Source organism: Tamandua tetradactyla, chromosome 5 (assembly GCF_023851605.1).
Source record: "Tamandua tetradactyla isolate mTamTet1 chromosome 5, mTamTet1.pri, whole genome shotgun sequence".
Lineage (NCBI taxonomy): Eukaryota > Metazoa > Chordata > Mammalia > Pilosa > Myrmecophagidae > Tamandua > Tamandua tetradactyla.
The window spans coordinates 96,049,895-96,073,952 of record NC_135331.1 but is presented as its reverse complement, the minus strand read 5'-3'; the positions used below and the strand labels follow the sequence as shown (position 1 = coordinate 96,073,952).

The following is a 24,058-nucleotide window of genomic DNA, read 5'->3' as shown; positions in this document are numbered from 1 at the left end:
ACAAAAACAAAAACAAAACAACTGAGGAACTCACACTAACATCTCTACTGTTATTCTAACCTGCTAAGACTGCTTTCTACTCCTTACCCTTTGTGGTACTTGAAGCTGTTACATACCCCAGAAAAAGCCATGTTCTTTTAATCCAATCCCATAGGTGCAGACCTGTTGGAGGTGGGACCTTTCGATTAGGTTATTTCAATTGAGATGTGACCCACCCCGTTCAAGGTGAGTCTTAATCCCCTTACTGGAGTCCTTTATAAGAGGTTAAAGGACACACAGAAAAGGCCCAGAGAAGCTGAGGGACAAGAACATATGCACACAGAGAGGAAGGCACTGAAGCCAGAAGCTGAAAGCAACAAAATCCAGGAGAGAAGGACCAGCAGGCACTTGTCATAGGATTTTCCATGTGACAGAGGTGTCCCAGATGCTGGCAGCCTTTCTTCAGAGAAGGTATCAACCTGTTGATGCCTCAATTTGGACATTTTCACAGGCTGAGAATTGTAAATTTGTAAACTAATAAATCCCCATCATAAAAGCCAACCCATTTCTGATATACTGCATTCTGCCAGTTCTGGCAAACCAAACACCTACCACCCAGCTCCAATAATCAGAGACTGGATGGAATTCATGTCACTAACATGGCCAGCTTCCATCCTCTATTCTGTTCATAGGTTGGGTAAGAGGTCATCTTGAGGCCAAGGTAGTAGTCAGCCTCATGCTTGGCTCTTCAAACTCAGCCAGCCCCTTCTGTCCTTTATAACACAAAGCAGCAAAATAAAAGCCGTTTATTAACCAAGACCACACTCCTGCTGGTTTATCGTGGTCCTGGCTTTTTCACCAGCTCTTTTTGTCAACTCAGTTTTTGACTCCTCAGTATCACCAACCAACTTGTTATAGTCTCTTCTATGGCTCACCAACCTTGGCAATCTTTTCAATTCTCAACTTTCTATGACTCCCTCATCTCAGTGTAATCAACTGAATAAGAAACTCTACCCACCACCAATACTAGCTTCAGTTCAGTTCTTTAAATCCCCTCCAACAATATCATGACAAATTGTGATGTGTCAATTTGGCCAGATTTTAGTATCCAGTTGTTTGGTAAAGCAAGCAGCGGCCTGATTGTTAGTGTCAGAACATTTTGTGGACCTAAATCATCAGTAAGTTGATCTCATCTATGGCTGATTACATCTAAAATCAACAGAGGAGATTGTCTTCTACAATGAGAGAAGTCTTGTCTAATCAGTTGACAGCTTTAAAAGAAGAACTGATGATTTCAGCAGTCAGAAGAGAGAATTTTCATCTCTACTTTAGCCAGGCAGCTTTTCCTAGAAAATTCATCAAAAACCTTTAAAGGGAATTTCCAGCTTGCAGCCTGTCCTACAGAATTTGGACTTGTGCACCCCCATAGTGACATGAGACAATTCTTATAAAAATACAATATTTACAGATATCTTCTGTTGGTTCAGTTTCCATAGAGAACTCTGACTAATATACATCCTTCTTTTCTCTCCCACAAATATTCAGAGTAAGAAGAAAACAAAACTAAGAATAGAGCTCTAGGGAGAAAAAACAATATTCACCAAAATTTACATGACAGAAAGAAAAAAAACAGCACTTAATTCTGGGTCTTTAAGATACTCAATGCACCATCAAGTATCCACCTATGAAAAAAGATAAGTCTCAGTCACCTTAAAGCTGATACCCTAGAATATTTTTTAATTGTTCATGAATGCTTTCCTCCATCTCTGCCCAACTCTGAGGTCTCATCTCTACAACATCAGCCTCAGTCCTTTCTGTCTGCTCAACAAAGGAATTCACACAATGTTTATGTAACACATGGTGTATAATGGCCTAGAAAGAGAAGGTATCCATATACTCAGATATTCCACAGTTACTAGGCTCTGGCAAGTATTGAGGCATTTCAGTCTAACACAATAGTTAAGAGCAGAGGTTCTTTTAAGTTCAAGTTCAGTAGGTATATGTGCCAGTTTGAAAGTGTCATATACCTCAGAAAAGCCATGCTCTTTATATCTTCATTCAATATTGCTGGCTGGGATCTTTTTCATTGTTTCCATGGAGACGTGACCCATCCAATTGTGGATGGTAACTTTTGATTAGATGGTTTCCATAGAGATGTATCTCTACTCATTCAAGGTGGGGCTGCTTACCGGTACCCTTTAAGAGGCAATCATTTTAGAGGGTGCTGAGAGAGCCCACACAGCCAGAGATCTTTGGAAAAGCAGAAGGAGAACACCCCTGGGAAAGCCTTATGAAATGAGAAGAGAAAGCTAGCAGATATCACTATGTGCCTTTCCAGCTGAGAGAGGTGTTCTGGACCCATACGCTTTTCCTGAATCAAGGTATCTTTCCTTGGACATTTTCAAGGCCTTAGAACTGTAAACTTGCAGCTCAATGAATTCCCCTTTTTAAAAGCCATTCTGTTTCTGGTATATTGCATTTAGCAGCTTTTACAAACTAAAACAGTATAGGTAGAATTGAGGTCTTGAAAGAGGTGAAAGTTTGCTATACCTTTTGTGTGACTGGCAGAAGGCAGTAGACAGGAATGAAACACTAAGTTATAATAAAATGTAGTTATCTGTGAATAATATTAGATGAGTCATATCAGTAGTGAGACAAGAACTGGAATAATTATTCTCAATGTCTCTACATAAAAGATGAAATAACCGGAAAGGTGTGGTGAGAAATGGAGTCTTGCTTACCTTCTCCAGTCTTTTACAGAACGCTTCAAATTTTCCAAATATATACATTTCTGAAACCTCGAAAGATTTTTCCCCTGAAGATTCTAAAATCTGTTTCCTTGTTTTATGAAAAGATGTCTGATACTCCCTGAACAGAAAAATGCAATCCTATGAGAAGATTAAAAGAAGGGGAGAAAAAGGTTAGTAAGACATTTGTTTAGGTGTCAAAAATTCAAAAAGTCTATCCTCACACAGAACCAGTATCACATCAGCCTCTCAACAGGGGCTTGTGCAACTAACATTAAAACTTGCAGTTCTCTGCCTACACAATGAAAGATCTGTGGGATCAACACAGTTTTTTTAACTTATATCATCTTATTTTCCCTTAATTCTTATCTTACATCAAATCATGGCACACGCCATAAAATTTGTTTTCACATTTTCATGGCTAATTAGAACTCTTAGGAGGCCTAGAAATGATCTATCTAGCACCTCTATTCAGTTGGCATGTCTCTCTTAATCAGCATTCTTTAGGTATAGGTATAAAAAGCATTAAGATTCTGCAACACTACTTTATCATGCAACTCATTTCTCCACAAGGAGATCATGAAATATTTGATGACTACATTGCAGAAATCCTAATGTACAATTACAGCTCTATCATGATCCGGTCCCATTAGGCTATTTGAACCCATTCGAAATGAAAAAGAAGACACGACCACGAAGATCCAGTAGGAATTCACTGTTTCCCAACCCCGACATTAATCCTGGAAAAACTGCAGAGGGAAACAAGGAATCCAGGAAATAATAACCACAGTAGTGAAAAAATCCTGTGAAGATGATGGGCTGTTTTAATCTGGGGACAGGAGTGAACAAGAATCATTAAGACAACAAAAGAAGATAATATAAAGAATATAATTAATGAATATAGGGGTATGTTACTGTATAGGCAAAGATAAGGAAGAAAATATTATCAACATTGTGCTGGTTTGAAATGATGTATGGACCCTAGAAAAGCCATGTTTTAATCCTAATCCCATTTTGTAAAGGCAGCGGTTGCTTCTAATCCCTATTTAGCACTGTATGTTTGAAACTGTAATTAGATTATCTTCCTGGAGATGTGATGTAATCGAGAGTGGTTGTTAAACTGGATTAGGTAGAGGCATGTCTCCACCCATTCGGGTGGGTCGTGATTAGTTTCTGAAGTCCTGTAAAAGAGGAAACATTTTGGAGAATGAGAGATTCAGAGAGAGCAGAGCAGAACAACATAACCACAAGAAGCAGGGTCTATCAGCCAGCGACCTTTGGAGATGAAGAAGCAAATTGTCTCCCAGGGAGCTTCATGAAACAGGAATCCAGGAGAAGAAGCTAGCAGGTGACACTGTGTTCACCATGTGCCCTTCCAGATAAGAGAGAAACTCTGACTGTGTTCTCCATGTGCCCTTCCACTTGAGAGAGAAACCCTGAACTTCATCGGCCTTCTTGATATCTTTCCCTGGATATCAAGATATCAAGATATCAAAGATATCTTTCCCTGGATGCCTTAAATTGGACATTTCTATAGATTTGTTTTAATAGGGACAGTTTCTCGGCCTTAGAATTGTAAACTAGCAACTTATTAAATTCCCCTTTTTAAGAACCATTCCGTTTCTGGTATATTGCATTCCGGCAAACAAACATTATACCAATAAATTACAAATTTTAGACAAGTTGGAGAAATCCCTCCAAAATACAAATTTACCAACACCAACTCAAGAAGAAATAGAAAGAAGAGTCAAATAATTAGTCTATTGTCAATGAGGCAGTAATTTTTAAATCTTCCCTCAAGGAAAATGTCAGGCTCAGTGGAGTGAAAAATGAGTTCTGACTTCCAAAAAACAGATCACTCTGATTTCACACAAATAATAGAAAAGAGTGAACATTCCCCTCACGCACTTGGGCCCTTAATGCCAAAAATCTGACAAAAGTATGAAAAAGGAAAATTACAAGCCTATCACCCTCATAACTATAGTTGATATAAATCCTAAATGAAATTGTAGCCAACTGAATTTAAGAGTGTTTAAAAAAAGGTATTTACAACATCCCCAGTTGAGTTTATCCTAAGAATATTTCGAGAGTTTAATTTTGAAAACCTGAAAATGACATATATTACCTTGACAGAATGGAAAAAAATCCTATAAAAATCTCAATAAATATGTGCATAAAAATTCAAAACTTATTCATATTTTTAAGAAAAATCTCTTAGTACTAAGGCTAGAAATGCAACTTACCTAATTTGATCAAAATATATATATAAATATATATATATATATATAAGAGCATTCATCTAAATGGGGAAATGTTAAGAAACACTTTCTTCCAAAACAGGAAGAAAATAGAGACACCAACTATAAGCATTTCTATTTAACAATATAGGGAGTCACAGGCAATGCAAAAGAGGCAAGAAAAAGAAATTAACAGTGATAGGAGTGACAAAAGGGATCAAGAGTATATGAAATGGCACCTGAGAAGTGTCTCCTACAGGCAGTCAATAAGAAGATAAGGATTAAATTATAGCCTAAAAGGCAGGGTTAGTGATTTGCAATGGATGGAGGTGGCCTAAGGGTACCATGACTGAGGAGTGGAAGGGGAAGCTGTGGTGTTTACATACAATAGATTACTGAGTGGCTGCAAGGAATAAAGTGGTGAGACATACAGCTAGGTAAATGAAACTTAAGGACAGTATGTTGAATAAATATCAAAAACAAAAAGACAAATATTATCATGCCTCACTCATATAGATTAACTATAATACACAAACTAAGAATTGAAGTTTGAAAGCTTGGGTTATCAGGTTGGGGCCTATTGTAAAGGGTCCTAGATTGAAAGCTCTTCCAGCAGTCACATATATTCAGGAGTTGTAACTGATACATCTAAATCTGAGATAATGAGTTGTTTGTACATAACCTGGTCCTTCCCTGAAACTTCAGGTGTTTATGTGACTCCTGAGACTCAGGGTTAGAGCAATGAAGCTATGAAAGTCAGCATTACCCTATTCAGCAACTGTTTAAAAAGCTGAAAAAGTGATCAGACTTTGTCTAGAGATATGAATGAAGCTGGTCTGGATAAGACTAAGGTAAATCAGAATACTGGGTAAAGGATGGTCTGGCTCACATTTTCAAACTTCAAAATTTGTGTGAGATCAAAGGGAGAAAGGTTTATTTGGTACGAAATTTATATTTTTGGTAGCACATTATCCAATTTAACTTGCATGGTCAGTTTACTTGAACACTATAATCACATACAATGTTGAATAGGGTGTGAGATATTGTTAGTTTGTACAGGTTAGTATGATGCACAATATATCCCAGAGTGATTTGGGTAGAGAATAAAAAAGTATTTACAAAGTCCCCTTGGGGGACTGGGGAGAAAGGAGAAATATTCAACTTCACCATCTGGGGAATCCCTGCTATTCTCACAAGCAGTGGGGTCAACCAATTCAATAAGCTGAGCCTTCGATCTTGAGGTTCACCCCTATGAAGCTTATTCCTGCAAAGGAAAGGCTAGCCCTACTTAAAATCAGGGCTAACAGTCACCCCCAGAGAACCTCGTTTGTTGCTCAGATGTGGCCTCTCTCTCTAAACCAACTCGGCAGGTGAACTCACTGCCCTCCCTCCTATGTGGGACATGACTCCCAGGGGTGTAAATCTCCCTTGCAACATGGGACCTGACTCCCACGGATGTGCCAGGACCTAGTATCATCAGAATGAGAAAGTCTTCTTGACCAAAAGGGGGGAAGAGAGAAATGAGACAAAATAAAATCTGAGGCTGAGAGATTTCAGAGTTGAAAGGCTATCCTGGAGGTTATTCTTATACATTATATAGATATCCCTTTTTAGTTTATGGTGTAATGGAGTGGCTGGAGGGAAGTACCCGAAACTGTTGAGCTGTGTTTCAGTAGCTTTGATTCTTAAAGATGACTATATAACTATAGAACTTTTACAATATGACTGTATGATTGTGAAAACGTTATGTCTGATGCTCCTTTATCCAGGGTATGGACAGATGAGTTAAAAAAAAAAAAAGGATAAAAAATAAATAAATAATGGAGGAGATAAAGGGTAAAAATTGGATAGACTGAAATACTGTTGGTCATTGACAGGGAGGGATAACAGGCATGGGATGTATGAGTTTTTTTAATTTCTTTTTCTGGAGTGATATAAATGTTCTAAAAATGATCATGGTGAAGAATATACAAGTATGTGATGATATTGTGAGTCAATGACTGTATAATATGGCTGAACTTTACGTGTATGCACATTTCTCAGTAACAATATTTTTTTTAATTATAGCCTAAAAGGAGCATTAAATATAAAGGGAAATGAATAATTTTAACGAAGTTCTTTTTATATTCTTGCATTACTACATACAATGTTAATTTCAAAGTTGACACGTGTTTTGTGAATGAACAAAGTAAACAAAACTGGGCCAGATGGTGAAAGATTTCTTTTTATGAAAATAAACCTACTTAAACAAACCTGAATTTTCTTTAGTACAGCTGGTGTTTCCTGATCCCATACATGGCTCATTCCTCCATCGGTAATATATGCTTTACATGCTGTCACCATTTGGTTTGTTACCTAAAGTAAAAATACAAAATAACTACAGGTAGAAATAAAAATAAAACTTACAGAATTTTTTAAAAATCTCAAGCATAAAAATATTATAAGTAGTAAATTTATAGAATGAATTAATCACAGAATATAAAATATAAAAAAAGAGATACACATTCCAAACAAAATAAGAGACAACCCAAAGTCACAGTTACCTAATATATTTAAGGTAATGTCACTGAAGCCATAAATTTCTAAGTCAACTATATTTTCCATTTTATTCCTCCTCTAAGTAGGTCTTGATCCAGTCCAAGTGTGATTCTTCACCATCCTTCAATATACAGACTAAATATGAACTTAAACACCTCTAAGACACACAAAATAGTGAAGGAAATAAATAGGACAACTATTTAGAAATGGTGAGGAGATTAGATCAAGATGACAGAGTGATACACAGAAATTTTAAGGAATTCCTAAAATATAGAAAGCACAGAGGATCAGCTCCATAGAAAAAAATGACTAGAGAAAAACAGAACCCAGTTGCAAAGAAGCCTACTGTAGAGGTGGAACAGTGCTGGGAAATTTTCAAGATTGAGACAAAGTGAGGTGAGTGTCCGTTGTGTGGGCACACTGAATTTGGAACAACTTGAAAAGCAGGCAAAAGTGACAAGTGCTAAAAAGACAAAGCTGGGAATGTGGACAACAGGCTTGGAGACGCGTGACCATGACCTAGGTAGTTATTGCAACCCAGGAGGACATACCCAGAGACAAAGCTATTGGCACTCTCCTCCCAGCGTTATGCTAAAGTCGGTACCACAGCAGGCTGTAACAAGACACAACAAACACAATAAACAGAACAGAGAGGGAAATTAAAAGGCCTAATCACAAAGATGGGCAGCAACAAAAATCACCAAATAACTGAAGAAAACAGACATGATAACAGAGGCATTAAACTTCAACAAACAAAAGAAATAAAGTAAAGACATGTATAATGTCTTTTCCCAATATCTTTTATTAACTAAATTAATTAATCAGAAAGATGTGAAAGGATTTCACAACTATAAAAACAGAACTAGAAAACTTGGGAATTAAAAATTTAGCTGTCAGCTCTTCCAGTCAACCAAGATGGCAACACCCCAGGGTGCCATTCCCCCACAGAATCTTTGAAAAACTATCAAAAACAGGCAAAACCATCTTCCTCAAAACTCTGGAGAATACTTAATGGGTTGCAATAAATGGGTGAAGACCAAATCAAGAAAGCACAGCTGGAAAAATGTGAGAGAAGCTTGAGGGGCATTTGCTGACTCCTCCAAAACTTCCCTAAGACAGCGTGGAGGCAGCCTGCACTCGCATACTGGGTCCTTTGTCTTATTCCAGGGGGAGCACAATAACCACTATGTACATACTGGAGTGCCAGCATGCCAGTGCCAATTTATTGGATTTCAGCCTGAAAGACTGAAACAGAAAACTGGCTTGCCATCCCAGAACTTGCCCTGCAGACAGAAGAAGGTTGCAGACAGCTAAAGCAGTGTAAGAAACAATTGAGTCAAAAGCAGCCTGGGGCAAGGGAATATCTGCATTAAGACATATGATTGAGCACCCAGGAAGTGGGGCAAGTCTATTTCACAGAGAGCAGAAGTGGCATCAAATTCCTAAAACTGGGGAATTTCTAAGTCCACAAGCTAGCAGAAGTCCAGGACAAGGGCTCAGAAAAGATGAAGATGACGTCACACTTCACTTTTGCCATGGACTAATCTTGTAAGAGAGCTAAATTCTGAAGGACAGAAACCAGCCAAGGCAGAGCCAAATTGAAAAGACTGTGAAAGGTGTTTTCTGCACTGCTTGGTTTTTTGTTTTGTCTTGTTTTGTGTTGTTTTTTGGGGTGCATGGTCTGGGAATAATCAAACCCGGGCCTCCCACATGAGAGGCGAGCATTCTACCACTGAACCATGCACTCTGCTTGGTTTGTTTTTGTTAGCTCCTGGCACACAAGGATATTTTACCTTATCACTAGCTGGACAAAAACTGAGAGAACATACAGATCATGGACTAAATCTCAGAGCTAACACTTTAAAATATTAAAATGTACAGTGTGCAATAAAAGATTACAAGGCAAACAAAGAAAGAGGAAATGATAGCTTATCGAAAGGAACCAGGTAAAAATCCAGAAACCATCAATGAAGAAGACCAGACTTTACAGACCAAACACTTTTTAAAAATTATCTTCAATATGCTCAAAGAGATAAAGGAAAACACAGAGAAAGATCTAAAGAATATAAGGAAACCAAATAATGAAAAAATTGAGAATCTAAATAAAGAGATGGAAATTATAAAAAGGAAACAAACAGAAATCCAAAATACCTGAAATGAAAAATTCCCTAGAGGGTTTCAAGAGCAGACTGAGGCTGTCAAAAGAAAGAATTTGTGACCTCAAAAACAAGACACCTTAAAGGACTTAGACTGAAGAGCAGAAAAAAATTAAGAATGAAAAACAGTGAACAAGCGATGCCATCAAGTATACTAATATATGCATTATGGGAGTCCCAGAAGAAAAGAGAAAGAGGCAAAAGGACTACTCAAAAAAATAATGGCAGAAACTTCTTAAATTTAACAAAAGGTGTGAATAGGCCCAATTAAGAAGGCAAATAAACCTCAACCTCAAAGAGAGCCATGCCCAGACCACACAGTAGTCAAATTGTCAAATGCCGAGGGTGACAAGGAGAGAGTTTGAAAGCTGCATGAGAAAAGAATGTGTTATGTATAAGGAGAGTCCCAATCAGATTAAGTTCCAATGTCTCAACAGAAACCATCAAAGCCAGAAGACAGTGGGAGGAAATATTTGAAGTGCTGAAAGAATATTGCCAACCAAGAATTCTATACCTGGTGACACTGTCTTTCAAAGATGAGTGGAAATTAAGTTTTTCACAGATTAAAAAAAAAAAAATAGTTGAGGGGTTTCATCAACACAAGACCTGCCCAACAAGCAATGTTAAAGGGAGTTCTTCAAATTTAAAGGACAGCAGGTAGTGAACCAAAGTGGAATAAAGAAATAAAGACCTCCGATAAAGGTAACTACATAGATAATTAGAAATACCAATACTACTGCAATGCATTTTTTGGTATGTAACCCCACTTTTTACTCCTTATGGGCTCAGGTTCTAATGCAAATGAAAAAATATAATAGTAACTGTATAGTTTGGAAATACACAGTTTAAAGATATAACCTTTAATGAGTACAACAAAAAGGCTATAGGGTCAGTGTATGTGTATGCTATTGAAGTTAAGAGGGTATCACAACTAACGTGACTGTTATAGATGTAGGGTGTTGAATTTAGACCTCGTGGTGCTACAAAGAAAATATAAAAAAAAACACATAGGAGGAAATGAGAAGGGACTCAAAGTGGTTCACTACGAAAGGAGGCACTACCATAAGAACTGAGGGGCAAAAAAATAGATGATACTTACAAAGACAAAACGGCAAAATAGAGAAGTCATGCATTATCAATCGTTACTATAAATGGAAATGTATTAAACTACCAAGTCAAAAGGCAGAGATTGGTGCAATGGATAGTAAAGCATGCTGTCTGTAATAGACCCACCTTAAATTCGAAGACACAAATAGGATATAAGTGAAACAACAGAAAAAAAATTACACCATGCAAACAGTAAATAAACAATAGCTGGGGTTATTATACTAATATAAGATAAAAGAGACTTTAAATCAAAAAATGTTGTAGTGAACAAAAAAGGTCTCTATATACTGAAAAAGGGGTCAATCCAACAAAAAAGTACTACAATTATAAATATATAAACACCTAATGGCAGAACCCAAAAATATATGAAGCAAATATTGACAGAACAAAGGGACAAACAGGTGGTTCTATATTAATATACAGGTTTTAATGATGGATAGAACATCTTTACGGAAGATCAATACAGAAACAGTAGATTTGAATGATACTATAAGCCAACTAGACCTAAGAGACAGCTATAGAACACTTCATGCAACAGAAGCAGAATACACATCCTTCTGTGGAGCACATGGGTCTTACTTTCTGAACAGACCATATGGTAGGTTGCAAACAAGTCTCAAGAAATTTTAGAATATTTCAATCCTGTAAGGTATCTTTTCTGACCACAAAAGAATGAAGCTACAAATCAATAAAAACGGGAGAACTGAAAAATTTACAAATAAATGGAAATTATAGGACACAATATTAAACAGCCAAAAGATCAAAGAAGAAATCACAAAGGAAATTAGGAAATAGCTTGGGGTGAATGACAACAAAAACACAATATGCAAAACTTACAGGATGAAGCAAAGCTACGCTGAGAGAGGAATGTATAATTCTTAATGCTTACATTAAAAACAGAGTATCTCAAAACAGAGACTTCATCTAACAACTGAAAATCCAGAAACAGAAGAGAAAATTAAACCCAAAGCAAGCAGAAAAAGGAAATAACAAAGATCAAAAAAGGAGATAAATGAAATCAGAATATGTTTTAAATGACAGTGAGAATCAATGAAGCCAAAAGTTGTTCCCTTAAAAGATCAATAAAGTTGGCAAATCTTTAGCTAGACTGACTAAGAAAAAAAGAGAGAGGACACAAATAATTACAATCAGAAATGAAAGAAAAGACATTAATACTAACCCCACAGAAATAAAAAAGATTATGAGGATTCTATGAACAACCATATGAAAGAAACTAGACAGCAAATTCCCAGAAACATGCAATCTAGAGTGACTCAAAAAGAAACAGAAGATCTCAATACACCAATAACAAAGTAAAGAGATTGAAAAGGCATCAGAACCTACCAACAAAGAAAAGCCCTGAACCAGATAGCTTCACCGGTGAATTTCACCAAGCATTCCAAGAAGAATTAAAATCAGTATTGCTGTGGGCCACGGTGGCTCAGCAGGCAGAGTTCTCGCCTGCCATGCCGGAGACCCGGGTTTGATTCCTGGTGCCTACCCATGCAAAAATCAATACTGCTATAAAAAAAAAAATCAATACTGCTCAAGTTTTTCAGAAAATTGAAAGAGGAGGAAACACTTCCTAACACTATGAGGTTAACGTCACCTAATATCAAAGCCAGATAAAGACTGCAAAGAAAAGAAGGCTACAGGTTGATATCCTGTATGAAAATAGATGCAAAAATCCACAATAAAATACTAGCAATCCTAATCCAATGGCACAACAAAATATTTGAACACCGTGATCAAGCAGGATTTATCTCAAATATTTGCAACATAAGAAAATGAATTAATGCAATACACTACATTAATAAAAGGGAGGGAAAAACACATAACCATTTCAATTGACACGGAAAAGTCATTTGACAAAATCAAGCACCACTTCTTGATAAAAAAAAAAAAAAATTAGGAATAGAAAGAAACTCCTCAACCTGGAAAAGTACATATATGAAAAGCCCATTCCTAATATCCTACTCTGTGGTGAAAATGTGAAGCTTTTTCTCTAAGATCAGGGACAAGCAAAGGATGTTTACTATCACCGCTGTTATACAACATTATATTAGATGTTCTAGTCAGAGCAACTAGCAAGAAAAATAAACAAAAGGTATTCAAAATGGAAAGGAAGAAGTAAAACCATCCATATAGGATCATGTCATTTCATATAGAGAAAAGCTAAAAAATCCACAACAACGCTACTAGAGCTAACTAATAAAGTCATCAAAATTGTGGGTACAGAAAGTCACGCAAAAATTAGTAGCGTTTCTATACACTGGTATTGAATAGGATATTACCCAATTTCGAGAAAAATTCAAGAAAAAAATCCATTTACAACAGCAACTAAAATAATAAAATATCTAATAGTACGCTTAACCAAGGATGTAAAGAACTTACACATGGAAACGACAAAATATTGCTAAAAGACATCAGAGAAAATCTAAATAAGGGAGGGCATTCTATGTTCACAGATTGGATGGCTAATTATTAAGATGCCCAGACTACTGAAAGTGATTTATAGCTTCCACACAATCCCAAGCATAATTCCAACAGCCTTCTTTGCAGAAATAGAAATGCAATAAACCAATTTGGAAAGATAAGAGTCCTGGATGGCCAAAACCATCTTGAAAGACAAACAAATTTGGATGACTCATGCGTCCCGCTTTTAAAACTTATAACAAAGCTACAATAACCAAACTAGAATGGTACTGTACTGGCATAAGGATATATAGACCACATAGATCAATATAATCAAACTGAGAGTTCAGAAATAAGCCCTCACAGGTATGGTCAACTGATTTTTGGCAAGGATAACAAGGCCTCACAATGGGGAAAGAATAGTCTCGTCAACAAATAGTGCTAAGAAAACTGTATTTCCATATATAAAAGAATGAACAGGGAGAGGTAGGGCAAGATGGCAGCTTAGTGAGGTAAGAAATTTAGTTCATCCTTCAGAACAGCTAGTAAATACCCAGGAACAGTACAGAACAACTGCTGGGACTACATCAGGGACCAGACACACAGCATATACCAGTCTATAACAGGTGGAACCAATCAGACCCCACAAAGAACTGTAAGTGCCCCAGCCATGGAGGCCTACACTCCTCCCCCATGGATATGGTAGGCTGGTTCCACAAGGGGAAAGGGCTTAGCTCAACCAAGTTCCAATTGTGGAATAAATTAACTAGTTCTGATTACTGAAAATAGGTCCCCAGCACAGATAAACATGGAATAAGCAATAAAGGTACTAGAAGTTTTTGCCCCAGCAGAGAAGGGATGGGCTGATGGGGAGGAAAAATGAGAGGCTTTTTGAGTCAGACAGCACAAAATACTGGAAAAGGGCCGGACCCCAAGAAAAGGAGGCTCATAGGGCCTGGAGATACATAGAGCCACATACCAACTTCAGTCCTCGATTGACAAAACCAAGGAATAGGGTCCACCTGTGAAAAGACTTTTGCTTGCTTTTTTTCTGCTCCTTAAGAGTTCGTCAGATAGAACTGGAAGACCTTCTCAGGCTCCAGCACTGCTCCAGGCAAGAGGAGAATTAAGCCTGTCCGAGAGTCGAAGTCACTAGTCAGGTGAAAGCAGTTAATTCCCTAAAGGGTGTATCTTTCCCAAGAGGAAGGTGCCACCCAGCTCAAGTGGAATCCCTCCTTCAAGGAATTCAGTCCCTAGGGACTGGAAAACTGAACGAATTCATGTCAACCTACAACCTCACCTCTGTCTCAACCATGCCCCTGGCAGGGAGAGCATGCTGAAATTAAAGGTACCACATCACTTTACACCTGTGGGAAGCTGTGGGCAGACAAGTGCCATATACTGGGCAGGATACGAAAAGCATAGAGTTTAGAGGCTTCATAGGAAAGTCTGACAACCTGCTGGGTCTCACCATCAGGGAAAACTGATACTGGTGACTCCTTCCTCCTAAGACATGGACCTGTCTGGTCTGGAAAAATCTGACTGGGGTCTGTAATATCTAAGGAGACCCTCCTCAAAAAGAAAAAAGGCTCCATATAGGGCAGGGCAGGAAACAGAAAAATAAGAACTGAAAAATTCTGATCAGTTAAACAGAACCTATATTAGAGGTCTAAAATTAATTGAACAAAGCTATCCAGCAATAAAATCCTAGGTAAAAGAGTGAAAACAACCTCCAGAATAACTGATTAGGGAAATCAAATGCCTAGATACAGCAAAAAATATTAGGAGGCACATAGAGCCTGGAGATACAAAGAGTCAGGAAAATTGAAGATATGGCCCAGTTAAAGGAACAAACCAACAATTCAAATAAGATACAGGAGTTCAAACAACCAATTCAGTATGTCCGAACAGATGTGGAAAATCTCACCAAGAATCAAATCAATGAATTGTGGGAGAATATAAACAAGACATTGGGGGAGGAAAAAGGAAGTGTTTGGGAGGCACAGAGCCAGAGAAGCAGCGTTAGAGGGAGTGCCATGCCCGCGGAAGTCCCAGAGGCAGCTTCCATGAAAATGGAACAAAAGAAAATGGAAAATGAAGTTAGTAGACCAGAGAAAGGTGAAGAAGCAAAATTAACAGCAAGGTACCCTCATCCAGGATAAAAGCCTGAAGGTTCAGATTTCCTAAGAAAATGATTACTGAAAGGGCAAAAATATTTTGATTCTGGAGATTACAACATGGCCAAAGCAAAAATGAAGAACAAGCACCTTCCTGCTGCAATCCTAGACAAGACATAGGCCACTGGTGACCACATTCCCACTCCATGGAACCTTCCTCAACGGAAACCATGCCTTGTTGCTAGCAAGCTGGTAGGGTGATTAAAAGTGCTGAACTGCATGACTCTTCTAACTCACAATATTTCTCCTTAATATGTTACTTCTCATATTACTTCTCATGTTACTTCTCATATTGCTTCTCATATTACATGTTACTTCGCATATGTTAAAATGTACTTTGAAATGCACTGCTCTTTTGTATATAGGGTATATTTCACAATAAAGAATGTTAAAAAAAAAAAAAAAAGGGTGACACGGCCCAAGGAGGGGTGCTAGGGTATGGGAAGGGCACCTGGAACAGCAGGCTTATTTTAATTGTGAACAGCTTTATTGATGGGACCTGGCTTCAAGGGATTGAGAAAACCTCCTTGATCAAAAGGGGAAGAAAGAAATAAGACAAAATAAAGTTTCAGTGGCTGAGAGATTTCAGAGTCCACAGTTATCCTGGAGGTTATTCTTATGCATTATGTAGATATACCTTTTTAGTTTATGATGTATTGGAGTGGCTGGAGGGAAGTACCTGAAACTGTAAAGCTATGTCCCACTAGCCTTGATTCTTGAAGACGGTTGTATAAAGATAGAACTTTTCCAATGTGACTGGTGATTGTGAAAATCTGTGTCTGAGGCTTCTTTTATCCAGAGTATGGACAGATGAATAAAAAGATATGGATAAAAATAAATTAATAATAGGGGGGACAAAGGATAAAATAAATTAGGTAGATGGAAATACTAGTGGTCAATAAGAGGCAAAGGTAAAGGGTATGGGATGTATGAGTTTTTTCTTTTTATTTCTTTTTGTGGGGTGATACAAATGTTATTAAAAAATTATTGTGGTGATGAGACACAGCTGTGTGTCAATGTGTACTGTGAGACAATGATTGTACACCGTGTATGAACGTATGTGTATGAAGATTTCTCAATAAAAATATTTTTAAATAATAATAAAAATTTAAAAAATGAACGGGGGTGGTACAACAGTGGCTCAGTGGCAGAATTCTCACTTGCCATGCCAGATACCGGGTTCAATTCCCGGAGCTTGCCCATGCCAAAAAAAAAGAATGAACAGGGACAGTGTACCATATACAAAAATTAACTCAACCTATTTATCACGGTTTGCTAAACTCCAATCAAAATTATTCCTGCCAACCCTAAAAAAACACCCAGGGCTTATACACTTTCCAAAAAAACAAACAAGCAAAAATTCAACACATGGTGCTGTAATAATGAGACACTCACATGGAAAAAACAATGAAATGTGACCCCACCATACAGCATACATACCTAGGGCTTTATCTGAGATTCTACAAAGGCTCCATGCACTGTGATTACTTTCCAGAAACCTTCAACCTCCAGATGAGTTCCTATGCCAGATAAATTCTGAAACCCAGAGGGGCTACTTCTCCAGAACATCTACTAGTTCCATCCCCTTATCCCATATTATCAAACATGAAAAAATCAGAATGGACATAGCCCAAATACCCCTAAAGATTGGGAGAAAGATCAAAGAAGAAGGTTGAGTTATCACAGAGAAGATAGGACTTAACAAATGAGTATGACTGCTGAATCATTGTATTGATATTCTTTTTAGTCTTCAGTGCCTTAGAGTGGCCAGAAGGAAAAACCTAAAATTGTGGTACTGTAACCCATACCAAATTCTGAAATCTGTTCCATAATTAATTGTTGCAGTGTGCTTTGAAATTTATTGCTCTTTTGTATATATATTATTTTTCACAAAAAAATTAAAAATCAACTAAAAGCAGATCAAAGATCTGAATATAAAAACCAAAACTATAAAAGTCCTAGAACAAAACATAGGGAAGCATCTTCAGTACCTTATATTAGGCAATGATTTTCTTAGACTCTACTCTAAAAGCATAAACAATGAAAGAAAAAAAATAGATAAACCAGACCTCAACGAAATCAAAAACTTTTGTGTATCAAAGGACTTTACAATGAAAATAAAAAGACGATCTATGGGATGAGTCAAAACATTTGGAAACCACATACCCACTAAGAGTTTAATTTCCAGAATATATAAAGAAGTCCTATAACTCAACAATAAAAAGACAAACAATCTAATTTTTAAAACGGGCAAATGCCCCACCGTCCCCACCGAAGCACATGGGACAACATGGGACATGACTTCCAGGGATGATTTGGGCCCTGGCACTGCAGGATCAACACCACCTTCCCAACCAAAAGGGGGAACAGAAGTGTAATAAAATAAGGCATCAGTGGCCAAGAGAGACCAAATGGAGTCAAGAGGCTATTCTGGAGGCTACTCGTACACAAGATTTGGTTAGATAGTGCTAATTGCCATGGTTTGCTAAACCCCAATCAATATCACTCCTGTTGACTCTTAAGAACACCTAGGGTTTGAACTGAGACTCTATAGAGGTTTCATGAACTAGGTTTATCTCCCTGGAACATATAATTCCCAAAGGGTTCCTAGGTCAGATAAATCCTGAAAGTCAGAGGGACCAGCCTCTTCAGGATTATAAATTAATTACATCCCCCTATCCTTTAGTATGGACACCCCATCAACATTAAAAAGTCAGAGAAAGCATTGCCCAAAGATCCCTATAGACTGGGAGACAGAATAAAGGAGAAGGAGGAGGTATAACAGGCAAAATGGGATTTAACAAATGAGTATGGCCACTGAATTACTATATTAATATCCCTTCTAGCCTCCAGTGTTTTGAAGCAGCTGGAAAGAAAAGTCTGAAATGGTAGAGTGGTAGCCCATGACAAATTCTATGATTTATTTTGTGACTACTTGCTGAAGTGTGCTTTGAAAAGTATTGCTTTTTTCAGTCTTTGTTCTGTATATATGTTATTCTTTACAATAAAAGAAGATTTTTTTTTGAAACGGACACATGCCTTGAATAGAAATTTCTTCAAAGAAGACATACAAATGGCCAATATGCACATCAAAAGATACTTAACATCATTAGCCATTATGGAAATGCAAATCAAAACACAATGAGATACCATTTCATATCCACTAGAATGGTTACTATTAAAAAAATGAAAAATAGCAAACGTTAGAGAGGTTGTGAAGGAACAGGAACACTCATTCATTGTTAGTGGGCATGTAAAATGGTGCAGCCTATATGGAAAACAGTTTTGCAGTTCCTCAGAAACTTAACTAGAGAGATACCATTTGACCTGGCAATTTCACTTCTAGGTATCTTCCCAAAAGAACTGAAAGCTAGGACTAGAATAGATATTTACACACCAAAGTTCACAGTAGTATTATTCACAATTGCCAAAAGATGGAAACAACCTAGCTGTCCATCAACTGATGAATGGGTAAACAAAATGTGGTATATACATGCAATGCAATATTATTCAGTAGTAAAAAGGAATGAAGCTCTGAAGTTAATAGGCCAAGCCCTCTATCTTGAGGCTTGCTCTTAAGAAACTTCTCTATAACACAGAAGCTAAGCCTACCTATACTAATGCCTAAGAGTTACTTCCAGGTAACCACTTTTGTTGCTCAGATGTGGCCTCTCTCTAAGCCCAACTCTGCAAGGAAAATCATTACCCTTCCCGCTGTGTTGGGATATGACTTCCAGGGATGAAAATGTCCTTGGCAACGAGGGACATGACTCCCAGGGAGGAGCCTGGCCCTGGCATGATGGGATTAACAATGCCTTCCTGATCAAAATGGGGAAAAGAAATAATAAGGTATCAGCAGCTAAGAGCATTAAGAGGCTCTTCTGGAGGCTATTCCTATGCAAGCTTCAGCTATACATTGTTAATTGTCATGATTTGCAAAACCCCAACATCATTCCTGTTAACCCTAAAGAACACCTAGGGCTCTATCTGAGATTGTACAAAAGTTTCACACACTAAGTTTACGTTCCAGGAACCTATTATCTCCAGAGAGTTCCCAAGCCAGATAAGTCTTAAAACTCAGAAGGTCCAGTCTCTCCAAGGAGGTCAACTAGTTACATTCCTCTATCCTATGCTGTCAACACCACTTTTCAATATGAAAAAATTAGAATGGGCATAGCCTAAATATCCCTAAAGATTGGGAGAAGGATCAAAGGAGAAGGAGGAATTATAACAGAGAAGATAGGATTTAATGAATGAGTATGACTGCTGAATCATTCTACTGATATTTCTTTTAGTCTCCAGTGTCTTGGAGCAACTAGAAGGAAAAGCTTGGAATTGTGGAACTGGAACCCATACCAAACTTCAAAATCTATTGTATAGCCACTTGTTAAAATATATTGGAAATGAATTGCTTTTTTGTAAATATGTTATATTCCACATTAAAAAACATTTTAAAAGGAACGAAGTTCTGATACATGTGACACATGGATGACCCTGAAGACATCAAATTGAATGACAGAAACTAGACACAAAGGAACACACATTGTATGATCTCACTGATATGAAATAAATAGAATAAGAAAATTCATAGAACCAGAAACTAGAATACAGGTTAGCAGGCACCAGGGCAGGGATAGGGAATGGGGAGTTAATACTTAATTCTTACAGAGTTTTTGTTTGGGTTGATGGAGGTTTGTAGTAATTGATGTTGGAGATGGTAGCACAACATTGTGAATGTAATTAACATCACTGAATCATATATCTGAATGCACTTCAAAGGGATCGTTTAGACTATATATATGTTACTATATTTTTTTACTATTACCATAGGACTGAACAAAACAGTGACCTAATGTAACTATGGACTATAGGTACTTGTATAATTATAATAATATGGTTTCATCAATTGTAACAAAGTATCAAACTTTTTAAAGCAAAGTGTTAATAACAGGGAAAACTATGTTTTTTAAGGGGTTGTTTAGGGAAATTCTGTATTTTCTGAATGATTTCTTTATAAACCAACAACTTCATTAATTTAAAAATTAAAAAAAAAATTCTATAGATGAACTGACCAGCAAATGGGACACAGATGAAGAGCAAATAAGTGAGATGAAAGGCAAAGGACAAGATCAGAAGACAAAAATTTCTTATAAGAGATGAAAAGTATATTCAATGGGGAAAGAACAAATTGAACAGGACAGGTAATATATAACTGAAGACAAAGGAGAGGAAATTTTCCTAGAAATGGAGAGAGATGAAAGCCTTTGAGTTGAAATAACTATGGGGGGTCAGGAGCAATAAATCAGGCCCTAGCAAGGAGAAGGTATCTGGAGTCACAAGATCCAGGGCGGAAAGTCCCCAAGAGTTAAAAATTGAACAATAATCATTGTTAAGAAACTAAAAGAATGGGATGTATTGTGCAAGAGCTAACGGCATTTTTCTGCCTCTGTAGATAAGCTTGCTTGCTTACAGCTGCAAACCAAGATGTGGCTCTAAAAAAATAATGCCCTTTTCCTGCTTCTGTGGAAAGCTTGCGGTTTTTCCTTTATAAGCCCCCCTTGAGAACTTCTCGGGGCTGCTCTCTGAATCTTCCTTCTTGGGGGTTTCTGAGGCAGTCACTGGCTGGCTAATAAAGACTCCAAATTGGCTTGCATTTTTTTTTTTGAATTGTGTTGTCTTTTGGTGCACCCCACAACAATAACCCAGCAAATATAGAACAAGTTCAATGTAAAAAGACCCACATTACTTTGAACTTCTAGTACTTCAAGAATTAAGAAAAAATCCTAAAAGTTCCTGAGAAAATAAAGTAGTTCACATAACAAAGGAAAAAAAATTAGATTAGTACCAAACTTCTCGAAAATACTCAATACTAGACAATGACTGTGCAATATCTTCCAAGACCCAGCATTTCTCACTTACGTCGAATTTGGAATCCCAACGTAGCACTGAGTGGGAGGACAAAAAAAGCTATTTTCAGACATGCAAGTATTCAGGAAGTCCACCAATGCACAGACCCTCTCTAGAAAAATTACCTGAGAACTTTTTTTTAGCAAAAGAAATAATGAATCCAAGAAATAGATGTGGAAACCACAAAGCTAGCATACTTAGACCTTAGTCTGAGCACTTATTGATTCATAATGCTGAAAGAATGTTAACTATAATATGGAACTAAGTATTATTTCAGTGTGGGACATATATAGCAAGAAGAAGAGAGAGGAGCCAAGGAGGAGAATCCTGAGGTTCTTGACTTGTTTAGGACATAAGATATTAGATATTGACTGAATCTATACTTAGATAGAAAAATAAGCAGAAATGTAATTGTAACTCTATATGTTATGTATTTGAATAATTTATAATGGAATTCTATTCATGCATTTCTTGGACAATTTTTTAAAGTATTTAAAATAATTAAGCATATGGCAGGAAACAGGAATTTTCTCAGGCTACCGCACTGGTGGGAGTAACTAAAAACGCTTGTAATAGTAGACACAACGCTTATCTCTTGAATAGAATCAAAACTGTTTGGAATGAATAAATTTGAAAACCACCAGCTACATTTACACAAAAAAGCCTCGAGATTTACCTTTGGTAAGGAGAAAAGCATCAACCATCCCTTCGCTTAAATAAAACTTACTCCAATCAACACCTTTCTTTTCTTGCCTACTCAAAACATTCAAATCTAGAATTCCAAGAGGCACCCAATTTCTCAATTCCCTCCCCTGGCTCAAAGGTAAAGAACTGTTAAATTTTTCACAGGTTTACCTGGGTGATTTTTTCTCCTTGGAAACATACCTTGATAAACAGTGAGGTCATTCTCTCTGAGCTGTTATAATACCTTGACACACTGTGAATCATTCTGATGGCATTAATCAAATTTTGTATTCCATGTGCCATGGAAACCTAAAATTGAAATATATTAAGTGAATTATATTACATATTTATATTAATAACCCAAGATCTATCCGCCCATATTCAAAACTCTAAACACACATAAAATAGCATAACATTTAAATCTTAAAATCAAATTTTACTAAATGCAATGTGGTTTCCTAGACTGGATGCTGGAACAGAAAATAGGATATTGTTTTTGACAAATATACCAAGACAATGCAACATGTTAAAATTAGGAGAATCAGGGTGAAGAGGATACTATACTATCATTGCAGTTTATTTAAAAATAAAATTTTAGATGTAAAAGGAACTTTAATAGTTCAACTTGTTCTTTTCAAAGATGAAGAAAATGATACTTGAGTGGTGAAGTGACCTACTTATGGTCAGAAAGCTGGTTAAAACCAAAGATGAGACTAGAACTCTCTGTCACTTATTCAATTCACCTCTCAGCAAGCCCACTAGATTCTGAGAATATTGGGAGAAATCCAAAGACAAGAAACCCATTAGGGAGGGAGGAGTTCCTGGCAGAGTGGAAGAGACTCACAAACAAGTAAAACAAGTAGAACAGCAAAGAGCAAAATAACAAGTTCAACAAAGATAGGACACAATAGCTGACACTGACTGAATGCTTATTATGTTCCAGGCCTATGCTAAGAGATTTATATTATTACCTTAACTTATGCCAATGTCCATTTAAAGTAGGTTAGACTTCACAGACTCTAAAACATCATTGATTGTAAGACTGCACCATTATGTGCTACAGAGAAGGGAAACACAAAAACACAAAAAACATCAAGATGAGTCTAAGAAACTCCCACATAAAACAAGTGACTACATCTCTGTGAAGATAAGTGTGAAATAAACCAGGTATAGAGAAAAGAATAGACACAAAACTTTACATATGAAGACTGCTATCATGGGAAGGAGGGAAAAAAGTTTCCTAGACTCTGTACCACAGGCTGGTGCTCACTGCAGTCTCAATTCACACTAAGAATACCAAAAAGAAAAAAAAAATCTCTAGGAGAGAATGAATCATTTAAGATGGTGCCAAGTCAGGTCCACAGTGATTCATAGAACTGGACTACTTGTAATATGTGTCCTGAGTACAAAGATGCTAGTGTATGTGACTTAGAATCTCTAAAATATAGTATTATCATTTCCATTTGGCAAATAAGGAAATAGAGGGGCAGAAAAGTTAAGTACCATGCCCAAAGTCCCATACCTGTAAATCGGGTAGGTGAGATTGGAGACCTTGCTTGTAACCACAATGCAAATTACTAAGAAAGAACAGATGAGGTCAGTGACATTACTGCCCTCAAGGAGTCTGTCCTTTAATTGACAGGAAAAGACAAAATATATATAAAAATATTTTTTTAAATAGTGATGGAATAAATAAGAACAGGAAGAAACAACTATTAATTAGATGCCCTAGATGTGAGCTACCATGAAATAATTAAAACAGTTTGTATGTGACTTATGGAAACGGACATAATTATTTTACAGTTAAATCCTGTATGTCAGAATTCTCACTATATGTGTTATCTGTAGGTCAAAAAGACCCCCATAAAAATAAGGAGGAGTCTCTTCCATTCTCAATAAGGCAAGTATGCATAAGATCCCTAACTCCAGTGATGAGGGTGCAGAGATGGAATCAATGGTTCCATCAGGAAAACGTCCTTAATCTGAAATTTAAACACCATCACTTATACTAGTAGCTCCTTAAGTGCACAGTAGGTACCTATCTATAGACAGTGATCAAATATTGAATACGTAGATGTGCCAAAAGCACAATGCCAGGATGATTACAACGA

General features: G+C 37.0%; 1 protein-coding gene and 1 pseudogene across 6 annotated transcripts in view; one reads left to right on the top strand and one right to left on the bottom strand.

The window, feature by feature from the left end:
* Window positions 1-24,058, bottom strand: part of DNAH8 (dynein axonemal heavy chain 8) — a 453,252-nt gene that overhangs the window by 337,301 nt on the left and 91,893 nt on the right. For all 6 annotated transcript variants that reach the window (XM_077161688.1, XM_077161686.1, XM_077161689.1 and 3 more), the window contains 3 exons: window positions 22,149-22,256; window positions 7,217-7,318; window positions 2,721-2,867 (listed from right to left, as the gene is read on the bottom strand). In XM_077161688.1, coding sequence (XP_077017803.1) covers window positions 2,721-2,867; window positions 7,217-7,318; window positions 22,149-22,256 — 357 coding nt within the window. The remainder of the gene's footprint in view (window positions 1-2,720; window positions 2,868-7,216; window positions 7,319-22,148; window positions 22,257-24,058) is intronic.
* Window positions 15,216-15,557, top strand: LOC143684601 (cAMP-regulated phosphoprotein 19 pseudogene; annotated as a pseudogene).